General features: G+C 40.9%; 1 protein-coding gene across 9 annotated transcripts in view; it reads left to right on the top strand.

The window, feature by feature from the left end:
- The first annotated feature begins 424 nt into the window (after positions 1–424).
- The window catches only part of pard3ab (par-3 family cell polarity regulator alpha, b), a 243793-nt gene continuing 221299 nt past the window's right edge, over positions 425–22918 (top strand). For all 9 annotated transcript variants that reach the window (XR_014889531.1, XM_085254762.1, XM_085254765.1 and 6 more), the window contains exon 1: positions 425–789. Coding sequence is in view for 8 of the 9 variants with exons in the window: in XM_085254762.1 (XP_085110888.1) it covers positions 670–789 (120 nt within the window). In the remaining variant the exon portion in view is untranslated. The remainder of the gene's footprint in view (positions 790–22918) is intronic.

Below are 22918 nucleotides of genomic sequence, written 5' to 3' on the forward strand. Positions count from 1 at the left end.
TGTACCTAACTGAAATCTGTGCATTTTACCTATTTTTCTGGCCTTTCGGGAAATAAAATTAAATTTATACCCGAGTAAATGAAAATCTACTTAAAAAAATAGAATTTTTAATGAGGTCTTGGTTATTTTTCTTTTGGGGAAGGACAAAGCCTCTTTGGATAAGCTTAGGGTTCAATATAAACTGATCAATAGAATAAACCTTAACTTGTATGGTAAATGAAATAACCACATTCTACCGACTGATATAGCTAGATTGTAACAAACTGGTCCAAGTCGAGCACTGATTGCTAAAATAGATTTTTCTTTAATTGATTTAAGTTGGTCAACTTTAGTTAAACTTTACCAGGTGCACGTGAAGGCAACATATGACCGCGCATTAGCTCAGCAGAGAGAGAGGGAGAGAGAGGGATTGGGATCGAGAGAGGGAAGGAAGGAAGGAGAGAGAGAGACACAGCTAAACAGGTGGTCTGAAAACACGCAGAAAACAATGTCGTCCGGCGGGGAGAGGCGGAAAGACCGTTAGCTCTCGCTTCTGTGAAGGAATACCGGGACAGCCTCGGAGCAGAGCAAACGAAAAACCCATGCTCCTTTTAATTTTCTCGCGGATTTCTCCTCCTCCTCTCTTCTCGGTTTTGCTCCGAATCTGGTGAAGATCTCGGATACTAAACCATGAAAGTCACGGTGTGTTTTGGCAGGACCCGGGTGGTTGTGCCGTGCGGGGATGGGAATATTAAAGTCCACACACTCATCCAGCAGGCTGTCATGAGATATAAGAAGGCTATCGCCAAGGTGAGTGGCGGCTACTTTGTTTTCTTGCGGCTTTTGTTTTCCTGGAAACAATATTGCGCCGTGCAGGCAGGCTCTGCGGGCACGCTCAATATGGCGCAAAGTTCACACAGATGCAAAGAAGAGGGGGTGAACAAAAAGAGGGGCTTGTATTTACTCTCTTGCGCTTGCTTTGCACAATTTGCTCATCTCCAAACCGTGAGCGTGTGTGCATTCGCCCGTGTGTTGGTGCTTTCAAAGAAAGGCGCACCGCCATTGTGGTTCTTGTGTTTGTAAACCCACAAAACTTCCACAGGGATTTCTAACTGCGGCACACAACACAGCGGTCCGCGTTTGGCTGCAACCTCGAAGCATAAAACGTGAATTTCTAACGCCGATCTGGGCACGCACTTTTTGTAGACTTCGCATCCAAGTTGCAAGTCCACGGGGTCGTGCCTCTGAAAGTTGCCAGCAGAGATTAGCCTACTAGCGAGTTAGCCAGCAGGCTGCAGGAGGAGGACTTGCAGGACTGAGGTGATTTGGCACCAGGTCAGTGCAATTAGCAACTGGAGAGGCCTAATGTATATATCCCGTTTGAAGAAAGGGACTAAAGAACCACGTTTCTGCTCTTTTATTTGGTTCATCATAGTGGCTTGAAGGTTCAGTTGGTATGTGCAGGTAATGATGGAGCAAATCAGCAATGCAAGAGAAAATAGGGAGAGGAAGATCACACTCGGGGACTTTTTGAAAAGTTATGTAAGGCTGTAGGTAGAATCATCAGAGAAGGAGCTGTCTTCAGCTGCACGGCTGGGTGAGCAGGCACTGGGCCCTGCAGGACGGACAGGGAAACTGCAGAGCCAGTTCCAGCTGACTGTTGGGAGATGTGATGGACCTGACACATAAATCATGCAGATAAAATGGAAAGAAAAGAAAATTTGTAGCTGCAGATAACCTCTGAATTATCTTAGTGTTCGAGGTTGTCTAGTGAGATAAGATGATGCCGGGGAACAGCAGGATCATAGAATATTGTTTCCAGTAGCGCTGACCATTTACATCATCATAATCTGATAAATATTCACTTACAGTGTTGAAATATTCAATGGAGTCATGGCTTGGAGTGACTAAAGCTTTTACATATTCCTGCTTTAAGAACACTTTTGATCCTTATGTCATTCCCTTGATGGATATTATGCCATTAGTTGGTTAGATGTTACAGGTAGTAGTTTTATTATTATTCCAGCTATTTCAAAGAATTGAAGTTGCTGCAAATTATCAGTGGATGTAATTTGAATACTTGTGAATAACGGGCTAGTCTCCTTTAAGGAACAAACCTTAAGCAGCAACTCGGGTTTCATAATTTATGAATGCTTTTCCCATCCGTGTGCTAAGTTTAAGCTCATCTCTTTCTGCTGTAATGATAGTGACCCACCTAGAAGTCCTACTGTATTCTCCTCTCCCTCTCCTTTTGAATAATTCAGCTTCAGCAGCCAGGATAAGATCTCTGCATGTTGAGAGGCAGGTTTAAAGAGTTGCTCTGTGAACCTTGTGTGCTGAAACAATACTAACTCAGTAAAGCGTTGTGAAGAAGGTTGAGTGACGTGCAGGATTGGAGCATTTCTTAAATAGTTTTACAACATGAAACCTTTTTTATTTTTTTTATTTTATCAGTGGCATTTTTCCTTGAAAGCAGGCGTGGGTAGTAGGGCATGAGCTGCAATGTCAAAGTGGAACTGTGTGATTAACATGATGTTATAGAGGCTGGTGTGTGCAGTTGTATTTGTCCCATATGTGATTTCTGTGACTGGGATGTAACAGATTTCCACTGACTTTCAAGTTTCAGATTGCTGCAGCTGTAAGACAGAAAACTAGCCAGCAAATAGGCTGACACTTCACTTAAAATCTAGACACAATCTTCTACACCTCTTCTAGACAAAAAGAAAGGACAGATTTTCCTCGTGAAAAAGTACAAAATTTGCTACCTAACCCAAAAGCAGTTTGAACAATATTATTTTCTTTGTGATTATTGGGGAGATTGAATCTTTGTAAGATTCTGAGAGCATAGATTGTGTTATGTATAATGTGCTGAACCTAAAGGCTGACTTGACTTGTAACACAATTTGTAAGGTCTGGAAAAAATCCCATTTAAATCAGGCTTCACAGTAGTAAGGTTAGATTTATTGCCTGGTGCTACACATGACTTTTTTTGTGGTTACTAGCTGAAATTGTTGTTGAACTTGGCTAGAAGCTCACTTAACTTTAATAGCTATGTTTTTAGACTATTATCACAATTTAGCAAAGGGCGATCGTCTGGAAAACTCGACTTTGCCGCTTTTTAACGCCAGTCGATGGAACTGTGGTGGGAGCGGTGGCACCGAGGCCACTTTTGATCTAAATAAAATAAACCAGAGCTCTTCACGCACTCCTCACCCACAACTTTAAATCCACAACACTTTAGTCACTTTATCCTCTTATATCTGCGTTTATTGCTTGAACCCCACCCAGCCCTTTTCGTCGCAACCTAGCTTTGAGCAAGAGTCTCAGGAAGTTTGTTGGCCACAGATGTCGTGTTGAAGATCACAGCTTTTTTGCTCGACCCACCTTTTAATAAGATGACCAAATTTATGTTGGGTGTTTTCTCCTGGTTCACTGTTTGCATGGACCTTCTTGTAACTTCCCCTGTCATTAGAGAGGAATGCTTCCTGCAGAAAAGGGAAAAGCGCACTTCTGAGGGCCTTTTGCCATCTCATAAGCATGGAATTAGAAAGATGAGGACACAAGGATAACTGTTTACATTGTACAGTGCTCTCACTTAGACATCTGACTGCACTCGAGAGCAAAAAGCTTTAATTTCTCTCAACGCCTAGGAGAAAAAATATTGTGTCAGATGATCTTCCACTCTCATTTTTCCTTCCACAGATCATAATGCGGATAATCTCTAATGTTCACCATTTAACCAAGAGTGTGGAAACAGCTTTTAAATATTAGACCCTGTGCTTGAAAACTGATGGTGTATTGCTCCAAACCTTAAAGGGGCTGGAATGTTGGCATGTCAGGAAATTTTTTGATAATATTTTTTGTTGGATTGTTCCCAACGCCCACAATCCTCCTCTAGATATCAGGTGTCTGTTAGGTCATTTCCACACGAGCGCACAGCCCACGAGCATGTACAGTTTCACACTGCTGATGCTTCCTCTGGCAGTGTCTGGGCTATTGTGTTCATACTTGACCATTGAGGCAGAGATTTAACATGACGTTGACCTGTTCCAGACAATAGAAGCAGATGGCTTAAACAAATTAAAAAAAATATTTCCCATTTATCTCAACTGCAAAATGCTGATAAGCACACTCATGATTATTTCATTACCAGTGGCATGTATGTAACTAGAGGAAACTGGTCTTTAGGGCAGGGCAATATGGCCAAAAATATTTATTACGATATATATTTGAAAATTTGCAATAACTGTATACTGACAATATAATTGACACGAGACAAAGTACTTTACAACTCCACAACTTTATTAGTTAAAAAAAAATCAATTTATTTTCACTTAAGCAAGCAGCTGTTCTTTGGCCTCACCACCACACTAGTTGAAGCGGACGCCTCTTCACGTGCTTTAACTGCTTTGTTGTACTCCAACAACTGCTTCTGCTTCAAACACATTAGTGCTGTTAGCTCGTTAACGCCGTCCAGCCCCAAGCACGGGGCAATCCGCGGTAACTCGTTAACGGAGATTTGCCGGGTTAATGCAGTTATGGCATTAACGTCATTTTACCGAGATTAACGCCGACAGCACTAGATGAAATAGGTTTGCGGTAGGGCTGTTCGATATAACGTTATATATGGGATGACGATATAAAAACATCTATTGTTTCATTTTACGCTATTGTTTGTTTCGTGGTGTCGCAAAAAAAGCTGTTTATGGCAATATTTTTTTCATCGTTTTGATGGACACTGCAGTGTCTATATTCATCTCTTAAAGTTCTCTCTTTCTCTTATATTTAATATAGCCACACTACAGACGGACAAGCGCCTGTTTTTATGCGTTGTCGTTAGCAACAACGACGGTAAAACCATCGCGTGTCTGCTTGTTTATTTTCTACATAAACCTTTCACAATAAAGCTCAAGATCCTGTTGAGACTTTTCAAAATAAACTGAATCACGTGAAAGAGCAGGTTATTTACGGATGAGAAGCAAAAAAGAGCCGCCAGGTGCTAAAAAATAAACCTTAGACTCAAACGTTAGAACAGGCGTTTCCCCGCAGCACCCTGTGTAATAAATACTCACAAAGAACATGGCGGCCGTTACAACTTATGTCTAAAAATGTCTCGTTTCATACATCGATTACAACACTCGACTCCAGGTACACGACGCCCAGCTGGAAACACTTCAGCCAAGCGTGATTTGCAGAATTTACAGAAAATGTTAAATTTTTGTGATTTATATCGTTATCGGACGATAGATGTCTTATATCGGGATATGAGATTTTGGTCATATCGCACAGCCCTAGTTTGCGGTGTTTCCTCCCTTCGCCACGACGGCCCGCTTGCAGCATGTTCTACAAAAAATTGTGCTTTGGTTGCACAAGCTAACATATGGCCCAGCCCTACTGGCCTTTAAAAATTATGGATTTTTTTTTGGGTGGGGGGGGAGCTTACTTTAAAAAAAAAAAAAAAAAAAGGATATAAAAAGGATAAAGGGTTTGATCAAGTGTCAGAGTTGACACTTTGGTGGAAAAACCTCCCTCAGTGTGGCTCAAGCTCAGAAAATCATCACATTTGAGCAGCTGTCAACTGCTGTTGACTGAGCCCAATCTGTCGGTTTTTTCCTTTTAATCTTATCCTGATGTCATTTCAATGTGCTTTAGTGTGCTCAAGATATTACACAATTCATTACACAAATGACTGTTTTTAATTAGTGTGCATCGGCCTTTGATGGCTGACTGAGCCTGGAGATATGCGCTAGTGCGTGTCGTGTGAGAGTTAACCGCCGCTGTTCTGGTCATACGCTAATGGATTAAAATGTTTTCCACTAGATGTATTCTTCATCTTTAAAGCGAAAGTTACAGCTATTGAGGCTGGCCCCATTTTTGTTCAAACAAGCAACACAATTGCATGCATGAAATGGTACATTACGCTTGGCATGGTATCGATGAAGGATGGTGTCATGTATCCATTGGAGTGCAAAGTGTGAGCAGAAAAAGCCTGAATGACAAGTGTGCTCTGCTAAGGCAGCATTCACTCAGGGTTTGTTAGAGTGAAGTGTCTCTGGTCTGCTTTTGATGTGGTTTATTCTGTGGGTTGTTTCCATGTGATTCTTATCATTAAAGTTCCTTCTGTTTGCCACAGTCGTCAAACACCTAGCACCTGTTTTGGCATATAGCAGTTTGCTTGATCACGTTTTGCTTGTACGTCAGTAAAACTTGTTTATTCCTCCTGTTTTCTTGCCAGCTATGCAAGAATAGTGTTATTGATGTTATCGGGGTATTTCCAAAGTACTGACTCAGTTTGACATTATCGAAACATCTAAACAGTACGTGGTTATATTTGTTTGCATATGGGGCGTGTACGTGCCAAGCATACTTTGAGCTATTTATTCCAACTCTGGCAGGAAGATGAGTAGTCCTTCCTATCTAAAGCGATATTATTCAAGTTCAGGTTTCAGAGAAACTTATGTAACCTTTTCTATCCATTTCCTGACTGAGGCCGACGTGCGCAGTCAGACTGGACACTAACAGTCTTGTCGTTGAGGTTTCTAGTGTCTGACTTGTGAGAGTAATGTGAATGTACAGGGAGCATTAATGCTTATCCAGGCAGCATCGCTTACCTGAACAATTTCCATCAGAAAAGAACCATATCCTGTTTAAGTTTATGTGGAAAGATCTTTATGCACTTCAGAGACGTTGAACTGATTTTCGTCCTTGGAACTAGCTAAACCTAAAGATGTGACTGTGCAGTAGCTCTCCCTCGTGTCAGGTCACAAACCTTAAAAATTTTACAGTTCAACTGTTTGATCCTCATGTCACCAGGCTGTACCAGCCAGGGTTTCCTGCTTCCAAAACGAGCACAGTGCAGGATTAAAAGCTTCGCTGATGATCCCCGGGCCGCTGACTTTGCCCTTGACCAAACTACTGTGAAAAATGTTCTAAAACATGACCTGGCACAGCGTTTCATTTCCTAAAGGAGCCTGTTAAAGACACGCTGGGATGAATGAGCGGTTGAAAGAAAATGAGCAAAGTGAGGCTTCCTGTGTGAATGTGGAATAATAATAATACAAAAATCAGGTTGAGATGATCCAAGTATATAAACAGAGTTTTTGCAATTTAAGAATTTTAAGTGTGAAATCACTGGCTTTAAACAGCTAAAGGGATGGTTATCGAGAGCAGCTCGTCTTTTTTCCCAGAGGTTGTGAGAAAGTCTGCCCGTTCTGCGTCACATGATGACGCTCACGTTACCACTTTTCCCACTGTGCTTCTTTGCTGTGCTGTGCATTCTGAATGCTCCACCCCCGTTACAAAACGCTGCTTCACTGTAAGGCATTATACAAGCGAGCTGTTATCCTTATCATGTTGCATATCGTGACACTGATGTGATTTAGAAAATAAAGAAAATAAAGAAGAGTCACTATCGTCAGTTGCCGCTGGGCTTTTCTCAGGAGGAGACACCCCAGCAGCACTGGAGTCACTATTGGGGAAGAACAACTGTTTAGGCGGAGAGGGAGCGAAATGCTAAGTATGAGGTTGTAAAGTGCTGACTGCAGAGTTCTCACATTGTGGGAAGACTGCTGCTTCTTTTGAAGTTCATTTACATTTCAGAAGTTAAGCTCATGTTGTTATCCACAGCTGTTTACTTTAAAGTTAGCACATGAATATTAAATTGACACTTCTTTAAATTGCCTGTAACACAAGAAATCTGTGTTAAGACGCACAATCATTAAGGCAACCCCGACAGAAGATTAAACTATTGCTGCAAGTTCAAACGGTTGTTGGGAAAACTTGGTGAAAATCTTTTATACTGACAAGTTTCATGGGGTTATTTATAATAATTAACATTATATTGACATATAAGTTTTTTAAATTGACTTTCTTCATCATCATTTTCTTAGCTCAGGCTTTATGATGGTTTGGACATGTGTAAAGGAAGGACAGTGGATATACTGGACAAAGGATTTTGAATATGGAGCTGCCTGGCAGGAGGAAAAGAGAAGACCTCAGAGGAGGTTCTTGGTTGTCGGTGTGACAGGATGCTAGGGATAGGTGTGATGGAGGCAGGTGATCTGCTGTGTTGACCCCTAAAGGGAGCAGCTCAAAAAAAAAATACTATCCTAATATTATTCATTCTCGACTTTAGGGTTATCTCCTTGTAGGGCTCTGGAGCTATCCCAGCACAGCTGCTACATTTTAGATTGCTTCCTAGAACTACTTGAATTTAAGTGATTGTGTTTTCATCTTGGACCTCAAACTTGCTCAGAGAGCAACTGAGCAGCCTATCGTGTTGAGGATCATCACGAGTGCTTAGTGTTAGCTCTCCAAAGAAATGTTTTTGTTAAAGGGTTCATGGTCGCTTGTAGTTTTCTTTTCCCCCCCAAAACTGATGGGGTTTTTATTTTGAATTTGTTCCCTGGTGTGAGGAGGCCAATTCTGACTTCGACTGACCATCCTGATGAATCTGAAAATGCATTTGGTGGAAGAAAAACCTCAGCTGCGGCTAGCATGCCATTCTGCACAGGGCGTTCAGCCACGCCAGTACAATCTTAAATATAATCAAGATGAAATTTCCATTGAACTGGTGCCATTTCAAGTCAGTGGATGAGATACAGCGTGCGTCACAGACATGCGAGTGGCCAGGCTGGCAGTTTCAGGGAATGCAATTGAAAAATGACAGCCCCTCTGGAAGCGGTGTGGTGGTGTCCAAGGACACAACCTTAAACTAGAAACCAAATGTAAATAAGATGCGGTTTTTCAGTTCTGTGAGCGGCGTTGCAGATGTTATGGTGCAGCTAATAATCTTCTTACTAGTTGTATTGGGAACATTACCAATACATTGGTATTCAGGATGTAGAAGAACTGTAGACTTTAGATCTCAGATTTCATATCTCAACTTCAGTTAGATTTTAAGGCACTAATATTAATACTTAAATATCTTCAGGTGCCATGGTGCTTTTCAGGTTGCTTGTTAGGGTCTGAAATGCCTTGGGGGTGTAGGTGTTCAGCTGCATTGCACCTTTTTTTTTTAAATATTGCGGTAATTGTGTGTCAATGTGTGGATGTGAGAATTAATGCAAGACTGAATGTACGCTCAAATGTAACTATGAACGCCCTTGAGGAGAGTCTGAAAATGTGCATAATCCTTGTCCCAACTGGTCAAGGATTATCACATCATGCCTCACTCTGTGATTTTAGGTTCTTGGGGAGGAGGCCTTTTAAAAGTGGCCTTTGGAAGTACCTCTAACCACTTTGCCAGCTGGCGTGATTAGATGACACAGAAGCATATACTGCACGTGACCTTTAGACTTGACTCCCTGAAAACCTGACTTTTATTTATATTTTTTTATAATTTTCCTCTCGATCACTTGAAGAACACAAGATGAAACTTGCCAACTGAACTCTTGAGCACGATGGAGGGAGGCCTTAGTTAATAAGGGAGCAGATCATGAGACTTAATAGCACAGAGAGCTTAAAGTTGAGAGAGTGCGATGTAAACAGATTACTCGAAATCTGGCTTGGGTCCAGTCGGCCGAGCATTGGCAGCCCAACCATGTGAAGCAAGGTCTGCTCCATATGGAACTGCATCCCTCGGCCGGCCTTGCAGACAGAGTAGGCCATGCAGACACAGGCTGACAGCAGCCTATTTTAGGTGATGGATGCTTCAAAAATTATCAGCAGCACTCGAAGATCTCTTGATGAATGCTTGCATCACAGGGTGGTGTTTAGAGGTCAAAGATTTTTCTTTTCCCCGCCCATTCTGTTCAGCTGTAGGCTTTCTTCCATAAACAAGGGAAGAGCCTGAATGTAAACTTGTGCATGGAAGAATGACCCGGAAGCTAGTAAAAAAAGTTTCTACATCTGCGCTCATGTTTTTGTCCATCTTTGTCCGTCAAACTTTCTGCTAATAGCCAAATAGTTTCGTTATGAAAGCGAGTGTTCACAGAAGGATGTTTATGAAAAACCTGATTGTGTGGCTGAGTGTTTTCAGGAGAATAAAGTCCTTGTAGAAGCTGAAATCAAGAAAATGTAATGGCTTGAGTGTTAGATTCTCCCCTCCCTAAGTAGAGCAACACTAAAGCTACACTGTGTACGTTTTCTAAAACAAATGGACCCATAAAACATCTGGTATGAAATGAAAACTTAGCAGTCCATGTTATTGAAGCCATTAGCAATTTGAATGATTGCTTACAGAACAGTGTCATTGCTTGTACTGAGAACACTGCGCCATATTCATCTTTGTGCCTTTTTTTAAAAAAATTTTTAAAGAAAAATTTGGTTCAACAGTTGACCTGCAGTGAATTTACACTGGAGTTCTGTGGCTTCAGCCTCAGTAACATTTAGACGGTCTCAACTGATAGTTATACTAAGCTGGCCAAGTGTAGCTGGGTACTCATCAACTTTCTCCCGTAATAAACGCTGAGGTTTCATAGCCTAGACGACGTCTCGTAGAGCAGAAAGGAACAATATTCTCTTTGGACCCCGAGCTGTTTGGGCAGAGTGTGGAAGGACCTTTTCCTTTCTCTGGTTTAAAACTAAGCAAAGATTGTATGTCTTGCACTCTTTCAATTTTGCTTTATGTTATAAAAGCATGTGAACCTGCCTTTGGAGTTGCATCTGGCTGGGAGAACTGGTCGCTCACATCATTTTCCTAATTATAGGGCTGCAAATCACAAGATATTGTTCATTTTCCATGTTGAATTTGCTGATTATTTTGCTTTTCATTTCATTGGTTTTTTTAGGAAAGTAAGTCAAAAATGTTTTCTTTTCACAAAACTGCTACATTTGAATTTTCTGTCAGTCAGGGTCTTCTGTTCTCCCATTTCAGCTCAGATTCAAGTAGAGCAGAACTCTCTATAACTGCTTATTTTATGATCTATTGGCCTGTTGTGGTGCTTGTTAGCAAGAAGTGGAGTCCCTATCTGCCCTCTACTACTTGCAGACTCTGCATGATTTGCTTTAGAACAGAGTATCAGATAAATGTAAAATGAATGTGCATTTGTTTTCAGCGTGCAGACTGGCCTTGTTCATAGGATGACTGTCCCTTGTCCATTAAGTGGACAGACACCAACTGAAATGTCAAGGACTTACTGTGTGTGGCTTGCTGAGCACAGGGAGAGGATTGTCTCTGAGGAATGTCAGGACAGTGCAGCTCAGATGTAGCGTATCCCTCAGTGCAACGTGCTACAAATTGGATGTTTGATTAAGTCAGGAGAATATTCTTACTAAAACTGTTCTCTTGCTTTTCTGCTGTTGACCCTTTATTTTGTTCAGATTTTCCAAACTCTTGTTTTGCTTCTGTGTGTTGTTGCTTTCCTCTGGAATTCCCAGTATAAGTGTTCTTAGAAGGTAATTTTATTTTCCCCCTCATAACAGACTTTCTCATTCTCAGCCAGATGTTAATTACTGGCAGCTAAGTGAGAAACCTGGTGGTATTGTGATGCAAAGTGCAAAGCTTAGACTGCCAGGCATGTTCTCCATGGAAACCCAAATGCATTTCAAAGGGATGGCGGGTACTGCATCGGCATAATTCATATTTTTGAAACATGGTTGTAACCAGAGATAAATGCAAGGTTACGCTTTGTGCAAAAGAAAATTTGATGTTGAGCAGAGGAAAGAGGAACCCACATTAGCATAGCACAAATGATTTATGAGTGTAGATTAATGATGTCCCTTTAAATTGAATTCAGTACTTAGGCTGATAAGGCTTTGTCTGCTAAATATAGGACAGGCCAAATGAAAGCTGTGCCTGTGACAGATGATTATTGGCCTTCAAGCAGAGCACAGACACACAAGGGCCTTGAACTCCATTCTTCATCCTCTCCGGGATGACTGTAGGAGTGTTGCAGTTGCTTCTGGTGCAGTTGACAAAGAAAATGGATGGAAAGGTATCACCTGATGCCTGATTCTAAAGACTAGCAGTGTAGGTCGTTTTTAAAATAATTTCATCGTATTAGTCCTGTGAGCTAAAGCTGAGGAGCTGATGTCCGTGCAGTAGACTGATGTCAGTCATCTGGAGAAACCGCTCTGTGAGATCGGCATGCTGCTCAACTGGAAAAACTGCTTTCTGCCTGACCAGTTAATGTACAACATTTAGATAGCGCCACCAAGTGGGTACTCAAGCTAACAGAGGGCCTGCAATTTAATTTTTTTATCCTGTCAACTTTGTCGACTTGTGTTGACGTTGCCATATCAACCTGTGAAACAGTTTGTTGCTGGAGGAAGCCACCTCAGCCCAGATGGCATCGAATTACTGGTGTATCACAGTGGAAGATGGGTTTTCCTGTCTTTTCTCGTTAGTGGGCAGGAAATTAGTGTTGAGGAAATGCATGGAGGGGGGTGGCTGTGCTTTCAGAGAGACATCAGAGTCATTGAGAGTTCAGTTTATATACTGTAGCCATTTCAAACTCTAATTTGATTAATGGTGAATAACTGACCATTGTTTTGCTCTGGAGAGCAGAAGGGAGCTAAGTGTAGCTACTAACAATGAGGAGGATACAACAGACAATGTATATAAATATCACTGAAAAAATTTAGATATTTTTATGTAACATAAATGAAAGACATTTTTGGTCTGTTGTGAGTTGGTGAAACCAGAAACGGTGTTCTCCAAGACACAAGAGAGAACAGTAGTGATGCTGCGGTGAAGGAACATCTGAAGTCATAGAAAACAGTGGCAGTTGTTTAATTGTGATCCAAGATTTTTTAAAAAGACCTAAAATAAGGATTAAGAGAAAAAGAAAAACACCACAAATAAATGCATGTTATTTTACACCAGCTGGTGCTCTGTTAGGGCTATTTTAGGAAAACTACAACGAGTTCAATAAGTGAGATATTTCTTACTGCAGAGCCTGAAGCCAATCCAGAGATGAGATATTTTGGGCTTCATTGGCAGGTGTAATTTGGTGGCAGTGGATTCTGCTGAAGTTTCTTTCTGCAGGAAGGTTTGAGTTTTGCTTAGTTCACAGAACGTTGCAGAAAGGAAGTGATAAAAAAACAATAAGCTGGAAAATGTAAGATTTGCTAATAAAGTAGCTTGAGAGAATCTTCTCTGCACGATGACCAAACGTTCCAGCGTTTCCCTTTGTTGCATAAATGTTGCACGAAGTTGCATGCAAAAAGCAGCTGTACACATTCCCTCTAAAATGTTGTGGCTTTTACAAAGCTTCCTTTTCAGCTTTGTTCTGTAGAAACGAGTTAAAGCTGAAGAAAATGATTTCTGTAATAAATTGTGCATTCTGAATACTTCTGACTTGAATGCAGCTTATTTTACTGCTGTCAGCAGAGGCAGAATAGGGCCTTCGCGGGATAAAAAGCTTACTGTGTGAAAGAACTGTGTCAGGTTTGGCCTGGGACTGCTGCCTCTTTTGACATGATCGAACAAGATTGTGTGTGCATTCAGCTCTCAAGTTTGCCCTCTCGCACACATGAATTAGGACACCAAACCCAACACGCCTGGCATTTCAAAGAGGAGGCCATTTGTTGAAGACAAGTGCCCCATTTAGACTATCCTGATCCATGTATTGAAGTGTGCCCAGAATCGCAACCCTGTAGGTTGGACTTCAATATTCAGTTGCACTCGTGTCCCAGTAAAGGAATGTATGAGTTTTATCTTGTTTTAGGAACATCCTTCTCTTCATGCAGAATGAGACTTTGTCTGCAAACGAGAATCCATACACTGGCTAAAGGTTTCTCTGCTTAGGGAAACAAGCAGCCATTTATGTTGAAAAGTCGTAAATCCAGAAGTGGGAAATTGATCTGCTGTAAAGGCTTGTAACTACAAATCACTGCATAGTCAGCCTTGTTATGGCAGATATTATAATTGTATTTCTCAAACTGTGGTGCTGATGGAAGTGGCACGAGGCTGTACTTCTCCAAAACGGCCTCGGAGGGGAAGTCAAGTTGATGGTTGTGTTGAAAAGCATTGTCTGTCCCATTGTTCCAGCCATCAACTGCTGTTTAAACTTCGGTGAAGACGGTTTTGTGACCTTAGCTTTGCTGTAAGCTCTTTTCACCAATGAACCTTGGACATTTTCAGGAGAATCAGGTTTGGCTATTCTTCACGTTTGTTGTTTCTCACATGTAGTTCCCAGAAGAAAGGAAGCATTTGTAGCTGATGTGAGCTCAGTGTAGTCTAGGTGAAGGAGTTGTTTCAGTGGACCACTGACACTTGCTAGCATCAGAGTATTTGCTGCGCTATTTGTACATTGATACAATGTAATTACACAGGTTTTGCACAAAGGAGCCACAGCATATTCACATTGGAGATTTGGATTTTCACATGCCCCTCTTTTTGATTTCAAGTTGAGGCAAGCATTGGATATGGTTTAAAAAAACTGACTTTAGTCTCATTGTATTTAAATGCCCTAAAAAGTTACCTGTTTTGTCTTCAAGGTAATGTGTGTTTTTAGTACTTCTATCCTTCATTTTCTCAGCGTCACTCCCCTTTTGCCCGATTATTAAAGTGGATTTGGTTGTGGGAATCTTATCAGGTAGTGTGATTGGTGGTGGTGTGGTTTCATTGTTGCTGAATATTATCGCTGTGTTGACATGTGCACTCCAAGGTGAGTGCACATGTCAACAGAAACAGTTCCAGCTCCAAATGACTTGATTTACATTTAAAGTGACCCAAGCTTCAAAGTTGCACGCTCTACTTATTCCCCAATTACATGCCCACTGCAGAAGCCTTTCCTGCTGTGTCACAACAGGAAAACCCTTCAGGCATTCTCATGATGCTTGGCTCTTTCTGGTCCTCACATGTGGCCAGATTCCTTAGTGAACCAGATGACTGCTAAATGTCTTTCATCATAGTCATGGTCAATAAACTAGGGTATGCTTGGATTTATCTACCCTCAATGAAAAGTGCATTTAAGCTTATAATTGTGCATCACAAGAAGCTGATTGGTTCTGATTGGTAATCATTTGTTTGCTGCTCATTTTTTCTTTATTTCACAGTCAGCAGCTGCAAGTCTGTGTTGCTCTTCAAAATTCATGTGGCTAACTTCTTTTACCCTGATGCTGTTTGCTGATGTGTCCACCGTTTTAAAGCTTAGTTCAAGCTTAGTCGCAAGTGAAGCTGTGTGAAAGTCTGGCAAAGAGCAGGAGATGCTGCAAATACCTCTATCTCCACCATCCAGACTCCAGATGGATGGAAAAGCCTAACCCCTGCCAGAGTTTGGAACCATGTGTGCTGTAGTTCACTTGGTTCTCTATAAAAAGCTCCTATTCCATGTTTGTAGAGAAGATTGTGCACCCATCAGAGACTCGTAAAGAAGCTTTTTTTTTTTTAAAAATATAAAAACCCCGCATTTCATGTCATTGTATAAGGAGCACATTCACATTGGAGATCTATTGATCTTCATATGGGTATGATGTATGCTACCAATGCCTTTAGCAACAAGAAAAATTGATTCTCTAGATACAAAACTTTTCTGCTATCATGTATCATGTCCGTGTCTGTTGTCTCATTGGATCAGACAGTGTCCTGACCCTGCAGTTTATCCTCTTACGTAACCAGCGTTAGACTTGCAGAGGGTAAATCAGTGCAGTGAGTCCTGCTTTGAGCATGCTGATGCTATATTGTTGTTACTATGGAATAAAAATCTAAATTGCAGTTGGGTTAGAAATGCTTAGACTTTAAGTCACGTGATGCTAGCGACCAAAAGCAATGTTTCATTTCTTTTTTTTCCTTCTTTTTTTTGCCCCCAGCCCTTGGTACATTTTCAAAGATCATATTAAGCAACTGATGTTTAGGAAGTAAGTAGGGATTGTTTTTCCTCGATTGTGTCCTAACATATGTGCACACCTTGATTAGATCAAATCACAAATTTTATTATTTTTGTAATGCAGATGTAAATTACAGCCCTGAGTCATTTCTGACCCAAAGTCCAAATGGATATGAAATACTTCTAGGGTTATGACTGTTATTTCATCATACGTTTCAGAGAGCCAAAGAAAATGATCTCCTCGCCTCTCTTGCTGTAACTAACACCCCCCTTCAACTTCTCTCCAAAGGAGGAAACGACTGCAGTTTGCATCTCCGTCTCCCAGCGCTCCATCCTCCATGCTTTGTTACCTCCCCCACCATCTGCACAACCCACTTCTTGAAACAACCCCCCTCCCATTTCTCAGCTTTGATCCACATGGGCCTGTGCTTGAGCTTTAAACGGTGCAGCTCTGCATCTTTTTCTTGACACGTATGCACAAAGAAATGTGCATTAGTCCTTTGGAGTAGCTCTATATTCGTATATTCTTTCCTCGCATTTTCTACATATTGTTTTTTCAGTCCTTTTGTTGTTTATTTGGTTTTTTGCCAGTTTTGAAAATGCATCCTAAACTTTCTTGAGGATGCACTGATCTTGTTTGTCATCATTACAAAATGATGAGTGCAGATGTAGCTTGGAGGCTTATAGGATGTTGCCCGTGCACCTGTGGATGGTGAAGGATGTGCTCCAGCTGTTGTAAAGAGGTTTTGCCATCTTCGTTGCAGAATCACCTCTGTGTAGCCCCGATGCTCGACACTTGGGGATGCACACTTTTTTTCCCCCCCTGTGCCTTTCCATCGCCTTTTCAATGAACTGCTCTCTGTTTGAACTGCATCCATAAACATTACGCAACGATGTCTGTAAACCATCAGTGACTGTACCGTACTTTGTTTTCTGCCTGCCTGGGCCTGTCTGTTACATTTGCTGTTAGCACAAGCCTCTGTAGTCCCCATAGATGTTAACTCCTGGGTCCCTACTCCACACCTTGGCCATGCACTTCTGCTCACACCACTAGAAATGACGTAACGCATGCGATCAAATTGGAGATGTCCAGAGCAGACTGCATCAGACCCAAGCATTTTTATAATCCCTATACACATTTGACATATTGTCAATATTGCGATGAATATTGTCTCTGTCGATCAGAGACAGTATTCTTGCTGCAGTCTGCTTGTGGGCACAGTTTAAAAAAACAAAAAGGGGGGAAAAAAAAAACAGAACAGGAAATCTTGAACAGGATATCCGTTATTTGACATCTGGATATCTTATCTCCATCGGAAGGCCAAGAAAAAATGGCTGTTGGGTTCAGATGTATAAATCTTAACCTCCTAGGACCTGGTGTCCACATATGTGGACATCACATTTTGGGTTATTTAGACCAAAATACTCAATTTTGCTCTACAAGGTCCTGATATCCACTTACAAGGACATTATACTGCTACTGTTCTATCAAAATTTTAAAACGAATATCTTCATATGTGGCTCTGATTTTTCATAAAAACAAAAATAAGGTAAAAAAAAATCAGGTAATTCTTTGTTTTTACATTCATCGGGCCCCAATCAGCCCAAATATCAAAGAGAAATTAAAAATGCATGCTGTGGAAGAGTTCGGGTCTTAGGAGGTTAAAGCCTGATTGAGTGCTTCTTTGTCATTTACTTGAAGCCTGCCAACATGGTGAGGTTTCTCACAAACACACACGAAAACACCCACACACAATCAGTTAACAGTTCATGTTGTAAGTTCATGACAGAGGTTACAGTAGAGTAGTTTTTTTTTAAAAACATATTTCAACAATAATTTACAAATCTAATGCATTTGTTAACCCTAATAGGCTGCCAGAATAGACCAATTAAATGTGACCTGCTTCTTGCATTATTAAGATAGATCTATTGTTAATGAATGCCTCTTGCCAGTAATCAGGATATTGACTTTGTGAACTTATAATCAGATATTTGGAGCACATGTAAGCGCACTGTTTCACTTGTTAAAGCCCCTACGACTTAGTTAATATCCACCTACTCTTGGTCTGTTGGCTTCTCACAGTGATCCGCTGTTTGTTTTGAGCAAGCATCCGTAAGCCGAGGTCAGGTGCAGTCTTGGAGCTGCCATAGATGCACCAAATGGCAGTCCTGGTTTTTGTTTTTTTGTTTTTTTTTGTTTTTTTGTCTTTTCAAATTTGTCTTTTTTAAGTTTAAGTATTGTAACTTGTGTTCATGTTGTTATCATCATCGTTATTATTATTTTTTGCTTTCTCTTCAGTTCAGACATTGATTTATTGTGTCGTATATTATTAAATATTTATAACTTACTTCACTGTCAGTAAGTTTCCTATAGTAACATCTTTAAAAATGTATTGGAGTTTGAAAGGTCTTGCTGTGCTTCTCCACAGCGGAACTCTTCTGGCAGCCCGTGCCTCCCTGTGGTGCAGTGAGCTTTTATTTTGGCAGGCTTCCTCTGCATCCCTCTGCTCTTCCACTTATGGATAATAGGACATATCTCAGACCACTACAAATAAGCCTCCTTAGTTTTGCCTTTTCCATTTGGTGAGCTGTAATCTGATACGGCTGAGGCCACTGGCAGTTATTCCTCTCCACTGTCAAACTGTCACATGACGCTGGCAGTGAGAGCGCTGCTCCTGATTCTGTGTGCGAGTCTGTGTTTTTCAGAATAATCCCATGCCACCGCTGTCTGCCTATTGACCAACTGTTCCTACAACTTCTGCTCTCACAAATCCTCTTGTACAACATCTCCCAATCCCCTGGATAACATTCAGTCTTTATAACTGGATCAGGAATTGTATGTGAGTAAGTTGTTTTTATTCAGACTGTTGTCACCAGCTGCTTTTATACCCAAACTACTGATTTTGATGTGACTCATCCCCCGAAAGACTCCTTGTCATCTCCTTTTCATTTGGGTTGGGAAACAGAATGGCCAAGGTGTGTGCCGCTTTGGTCATAACATGTATGGACCTGCTGGAGCACAGTATGGCTACAGCAGAATTCGTCCACATCATGGAGATGGCAAAAACTTTAAATGACAGCGTTTGTCTGTTAGATCACTGCACTTCAAAGAGGTGTAAGCGTGTGTGCGTGTTTTCTTGAGAGGTGTGAGTTAGATGTGTGTGTTGGAGCTTAATATGAAACTAGGGCTGCCACAAACGATTATTTTGATAGTCGACTAGTCACCGATTAATTTTGCGATTAGTCGACTAATCAGATCATCATCCATTGGACGTAAAACGTACAGCTTATTGCACCAGCAGCATCTGCTCTTATATAACTATCATTAGCTTACAGCTTTAAGTGTTTAAGGTCTGTGCTAACTAAAAATAAAGACAAGATGATAGTTTATAAAATTTTAATGAAATCTGCAGGTTGTTTCAGTGAAGTTTAATAAACTCCTTGCTATCTAAAATATAACGGGACACCGGAGTATATTCTCGAGCATCTCACACTTCTGATAATCAGCTGTCTGCTTGATGTTTATTCAGCTGTGTAAAAACTATAACTTTAATCTCAGCCAAACAGATTTACTCAGGAACAAATAAAATACTAAAAAAAAGCCAAACAATAACATTTTTAAAGTTATCTAAGTGACTTGTATATGTTTAACCTGAGTAGCAAAAGACGGCGGTGGGTTTGAAAACGATTTGCCGGGAGTCCGGTGTTCTCACGGGCTCTAGTGAGCCTTGACCCTGGCTAGCTATCGAGCTAGTGGGTAACAGACGTCTCCGAAAACGTCGGAGCGCTTTTGAAAATATGTGGTGTCTTGATAAACTGAGCAGATATTTGAGGTTTACACAGTTACATTCTCGCCTGAAAATATGTTAAATGTTTATTTTGTGACCCAGAAAGAATAATAAGAGTAATATTAAAACTAACTAGCTGCCGCCATTGTTGGAAACTGAGCTGGGCTGCTATGAATTCTGGGACAGAGCTACTTAACGGCAGCTGGCATCCTTGTACATGCAGTGCTGCCATCTTCTGTTTCAGTCTTCTTAAATCCTACTACTTATTCCTGCGTCTTTTGTGATCTTACAAAGATTCAAATGACGCGTCGACGATTTTGATAGTCGACGTAATCGTGACTAGTCGACTAATCGTGGCAGCCCTACTTGAAACCCAGTCTGGACAACTAGAACTTGCAGATTCAGAATTAATTTTCATTTGGCGGTGGTGTTGGTATGCACATGCACATATGGACGGATGTGTTTGTGCATGCAAAGCATGCCCAATGTTTATTAAATGTTTTTGAAACTAATGCTATATATACTCTGTGGCAGTAAATAACAGCATCTCCAGTTAGTGGATGGACTTGTGCTGCACCTTCTTGGACTGCAGCTGCAGATCTTCTTCCCCCATGCAACTTCAGTGTAATTCTCCAGCAGCTACAGGTTTTGGTTAGAATGGCCTTCCAGCTCTCTGCAGAGTGAAGCCTCTCCGACCACGAAACAAGAGGCTTTCTGGAGAAGCAGCTGAATGATACAATAGCAGCCTAGTCGTCAAAGAGATGGTAAGGACCAGAGCTGGTTAGTTGCTTGTAAAATGCTCCCAGATGGCAGTATAGTCTGGTAAATAAAATGGAGATATTCACCGAGTTGTAAAATGTATTTGGAGTCATACATATACATTCATACTAAATCTGTTTTTTCCACAAAACCTGTTGCTGGCACTCTTTTTCTTTTTAGAGAAGAGATCAAATGATTTCACATGTATCTCTGTCAAACTGGATTGTTGATCTGCTTTGGTCCAGCACTGTTGAAGCTCTTAAGCTTGATCCATTTTAAAGCACCTTGGAACTATTCCACAAAATAAAAGTTCAGTAAAATGAGAAAAGGGGGGCCTTGTTGCCAAGTAGAGCAAATAATGGTTGTCAACCTTCTTCTATGCAAGCCTTTGGCAAACAGGGTAACATGAGATTTACCAGTTTTATGCCCGGTTCACATCAGTTTTTATAACAGCCAGCATGCTGGAAATAATGTTGTTGGGTGTTGTAATAAATGTAATAAAATGCTAATAAATTGTGTGAAGCCTTGTTTTAACTAGCAAGAACTAACATTTCCATTGTTATAAAGCAGTAACACTAATGTAAAAGCAAAACCGTGAGAATTTAGGAAGACCCAATCTAAAATCAGTCCTGCCTCCACAAAGGACATAATGTAGTGGAAACACTGTAAAGAACAGGCATTCAAACACAGGCAGAAATATGTTTCTAAAAATAAAACAATGGCTGTTATACTAATATCCGTCTTGCATTTCTGCGTTTCTGCAGGATTCGTTTATCTGAATTTTCCTGGACTTTGTGCTTCGGTTTTATAAAAAAGTCAGAGGATATCAGAAAATGTTTTATTGCCTCCGTTGTAAATAAATAAATGCAAGCGAAATGGAACAGATATATTTTCCAGCTGGTGATGGAAACCATGTGATCTGTGAAAATCTTTGCTTTTGACTTCATATTGCCACAGATGCCAAGTAGAGGATCTGATAAAGTCCCAAAATGTGTATTTCCACCCCACCTTACTTAACTGACCCTCCACTGCCCCATTATGACTACCCATGGAGAGAGGGTGTAGGGGCCGTATTGGAGTTGGGGCCACCCACTTTCCTAGGAAGAGTGGTGAATGACTGTTTGGGCCTTCCACTGTTTATTTCATGGTTTGATTGGCTGAAGTGAGAAACGACAGCGATGATGTCATTTCAGTCTCCATGGTTTTGGTTTGTTTGTCATCCAAACCTGGGATGTGTCGGTGTTGGAGATGACCAAAGCTCTTCTTGGCTGAGCTTCTGTCAGTGTTGGAGTGGGGAAAGCCAGGATTGAGACTGAGCTAACAAGGATTTAGAGCTTTAAATGTTCGTGCCTTTGAAGAGCAGTTTCTGAAAACATTGACGCAATGATGCAGTTACTGTTTTCATGAAATCATCATGGGGCTGCTTTGAGACTTAACATAGTTTTGCACCATAACTATTGCCACTTACTAATCTATTTATTGTTATATTGCCCACCTGATGTGAGTTTAGGGAAGTTTGTCTCCAAAGCATACATAATGCGTAATAGCAAAGCACTCTTTGCACTTTACATCTGCTGTGAGTTGTTACTATTGTGGGCTCAACCAGCGTATTCATTTCTCAGCAGTTATGTTGCACTTTTTGGTGATTTGCCCAGTCATCGGGGTGCCAGTATATTAAATGAATTAGCCCGTTGATAATGAAATGATAATAATCACAAGGTACATATCTCAAAGTCAAAGTCAACTTTATTGTCAATTCTGCCACATGTACAGGACATACAGAGAATAGAAACTACGTTACTCTCAATCCCTAGATAAAATAGCAAATGAACATTTAAATATAAGAGTGATTAAAAAATGCAGGTAAAATAATTAAAAAGTAAAAATTTAAATAAATACAATACAATTTTACATATAACAAGAAAGCTATACAATATACAATATAATGGGTAAATGACATTGGGTGTAAACCAGGCAGAGTAGTGCAAATCTGCTGTCAAGTAATTTAAAAAAAATGTTGTAAAAGTACTTATTTCAAAGAAATACTTCCTGGTTGAAAAGGAAAGATGAGAACATTCAGTTCATTAGATGTGGTGCATGTTATGGCTGTCAGAATGGGCTTTTAATCACGCATGAGGGCGTAAAACAGGTTGTTCTGGAAGGTAGAAGGAAGTAGAGCTGGGCGATATATCGAGTTTTTAAAAAATATCGATATATTTTTATACGAGATATAAGATGTGACAATATCCTTTGTATCGATATAGTCTATGTTACGTTATAATTATACTTGTGGAGCCGCAAGTTTGCCTCTCTTTCGTCCACTTTCGTCTTTACGCAACGTTACTCGGCCTCGCCTCTCCTTCACTGAACACAACTCCTCCTCGTCCCCCATCGCTTCACCTGCAGGAAGCGACAAGATGGACACGGCAAATCTCCGTTAACGAGTTACTGCGCATCGCCCCGTGTGTGGGGCTGGACGCCGTCAACGTGTTAGCTAGCTAACCACGCTAACGCCATGCAGCCCAGAGGGGCTGCACGGACTAAAATCCTTTCATTTTCTCAAAAGTTGACAGCGCGCCTTATGTATGAATTCTGGTTGTGCTTGATGGCCGCGAACCGATTTTATGTGGAACACAGCGCTCAGCAATCTGTCAAAAAATGTTTTAGTACGACTTTGAT

Source organism: Mchenga conophoros, linkage group LG18 (genome assembly GCF_057382185.1).
Source record: "Mchenga conophoros isolate Kocher_MC1m ecotype Shallow Benthic linkage group LG18, M_conophoros_male_GT1.1, whole genome shotgun sequence".
NCBI lineage: Eukaryota > Metazoa > Chordata > Actinopteri > Cichliformes > Cichlidae > Mchenga > Mchenga conophoros.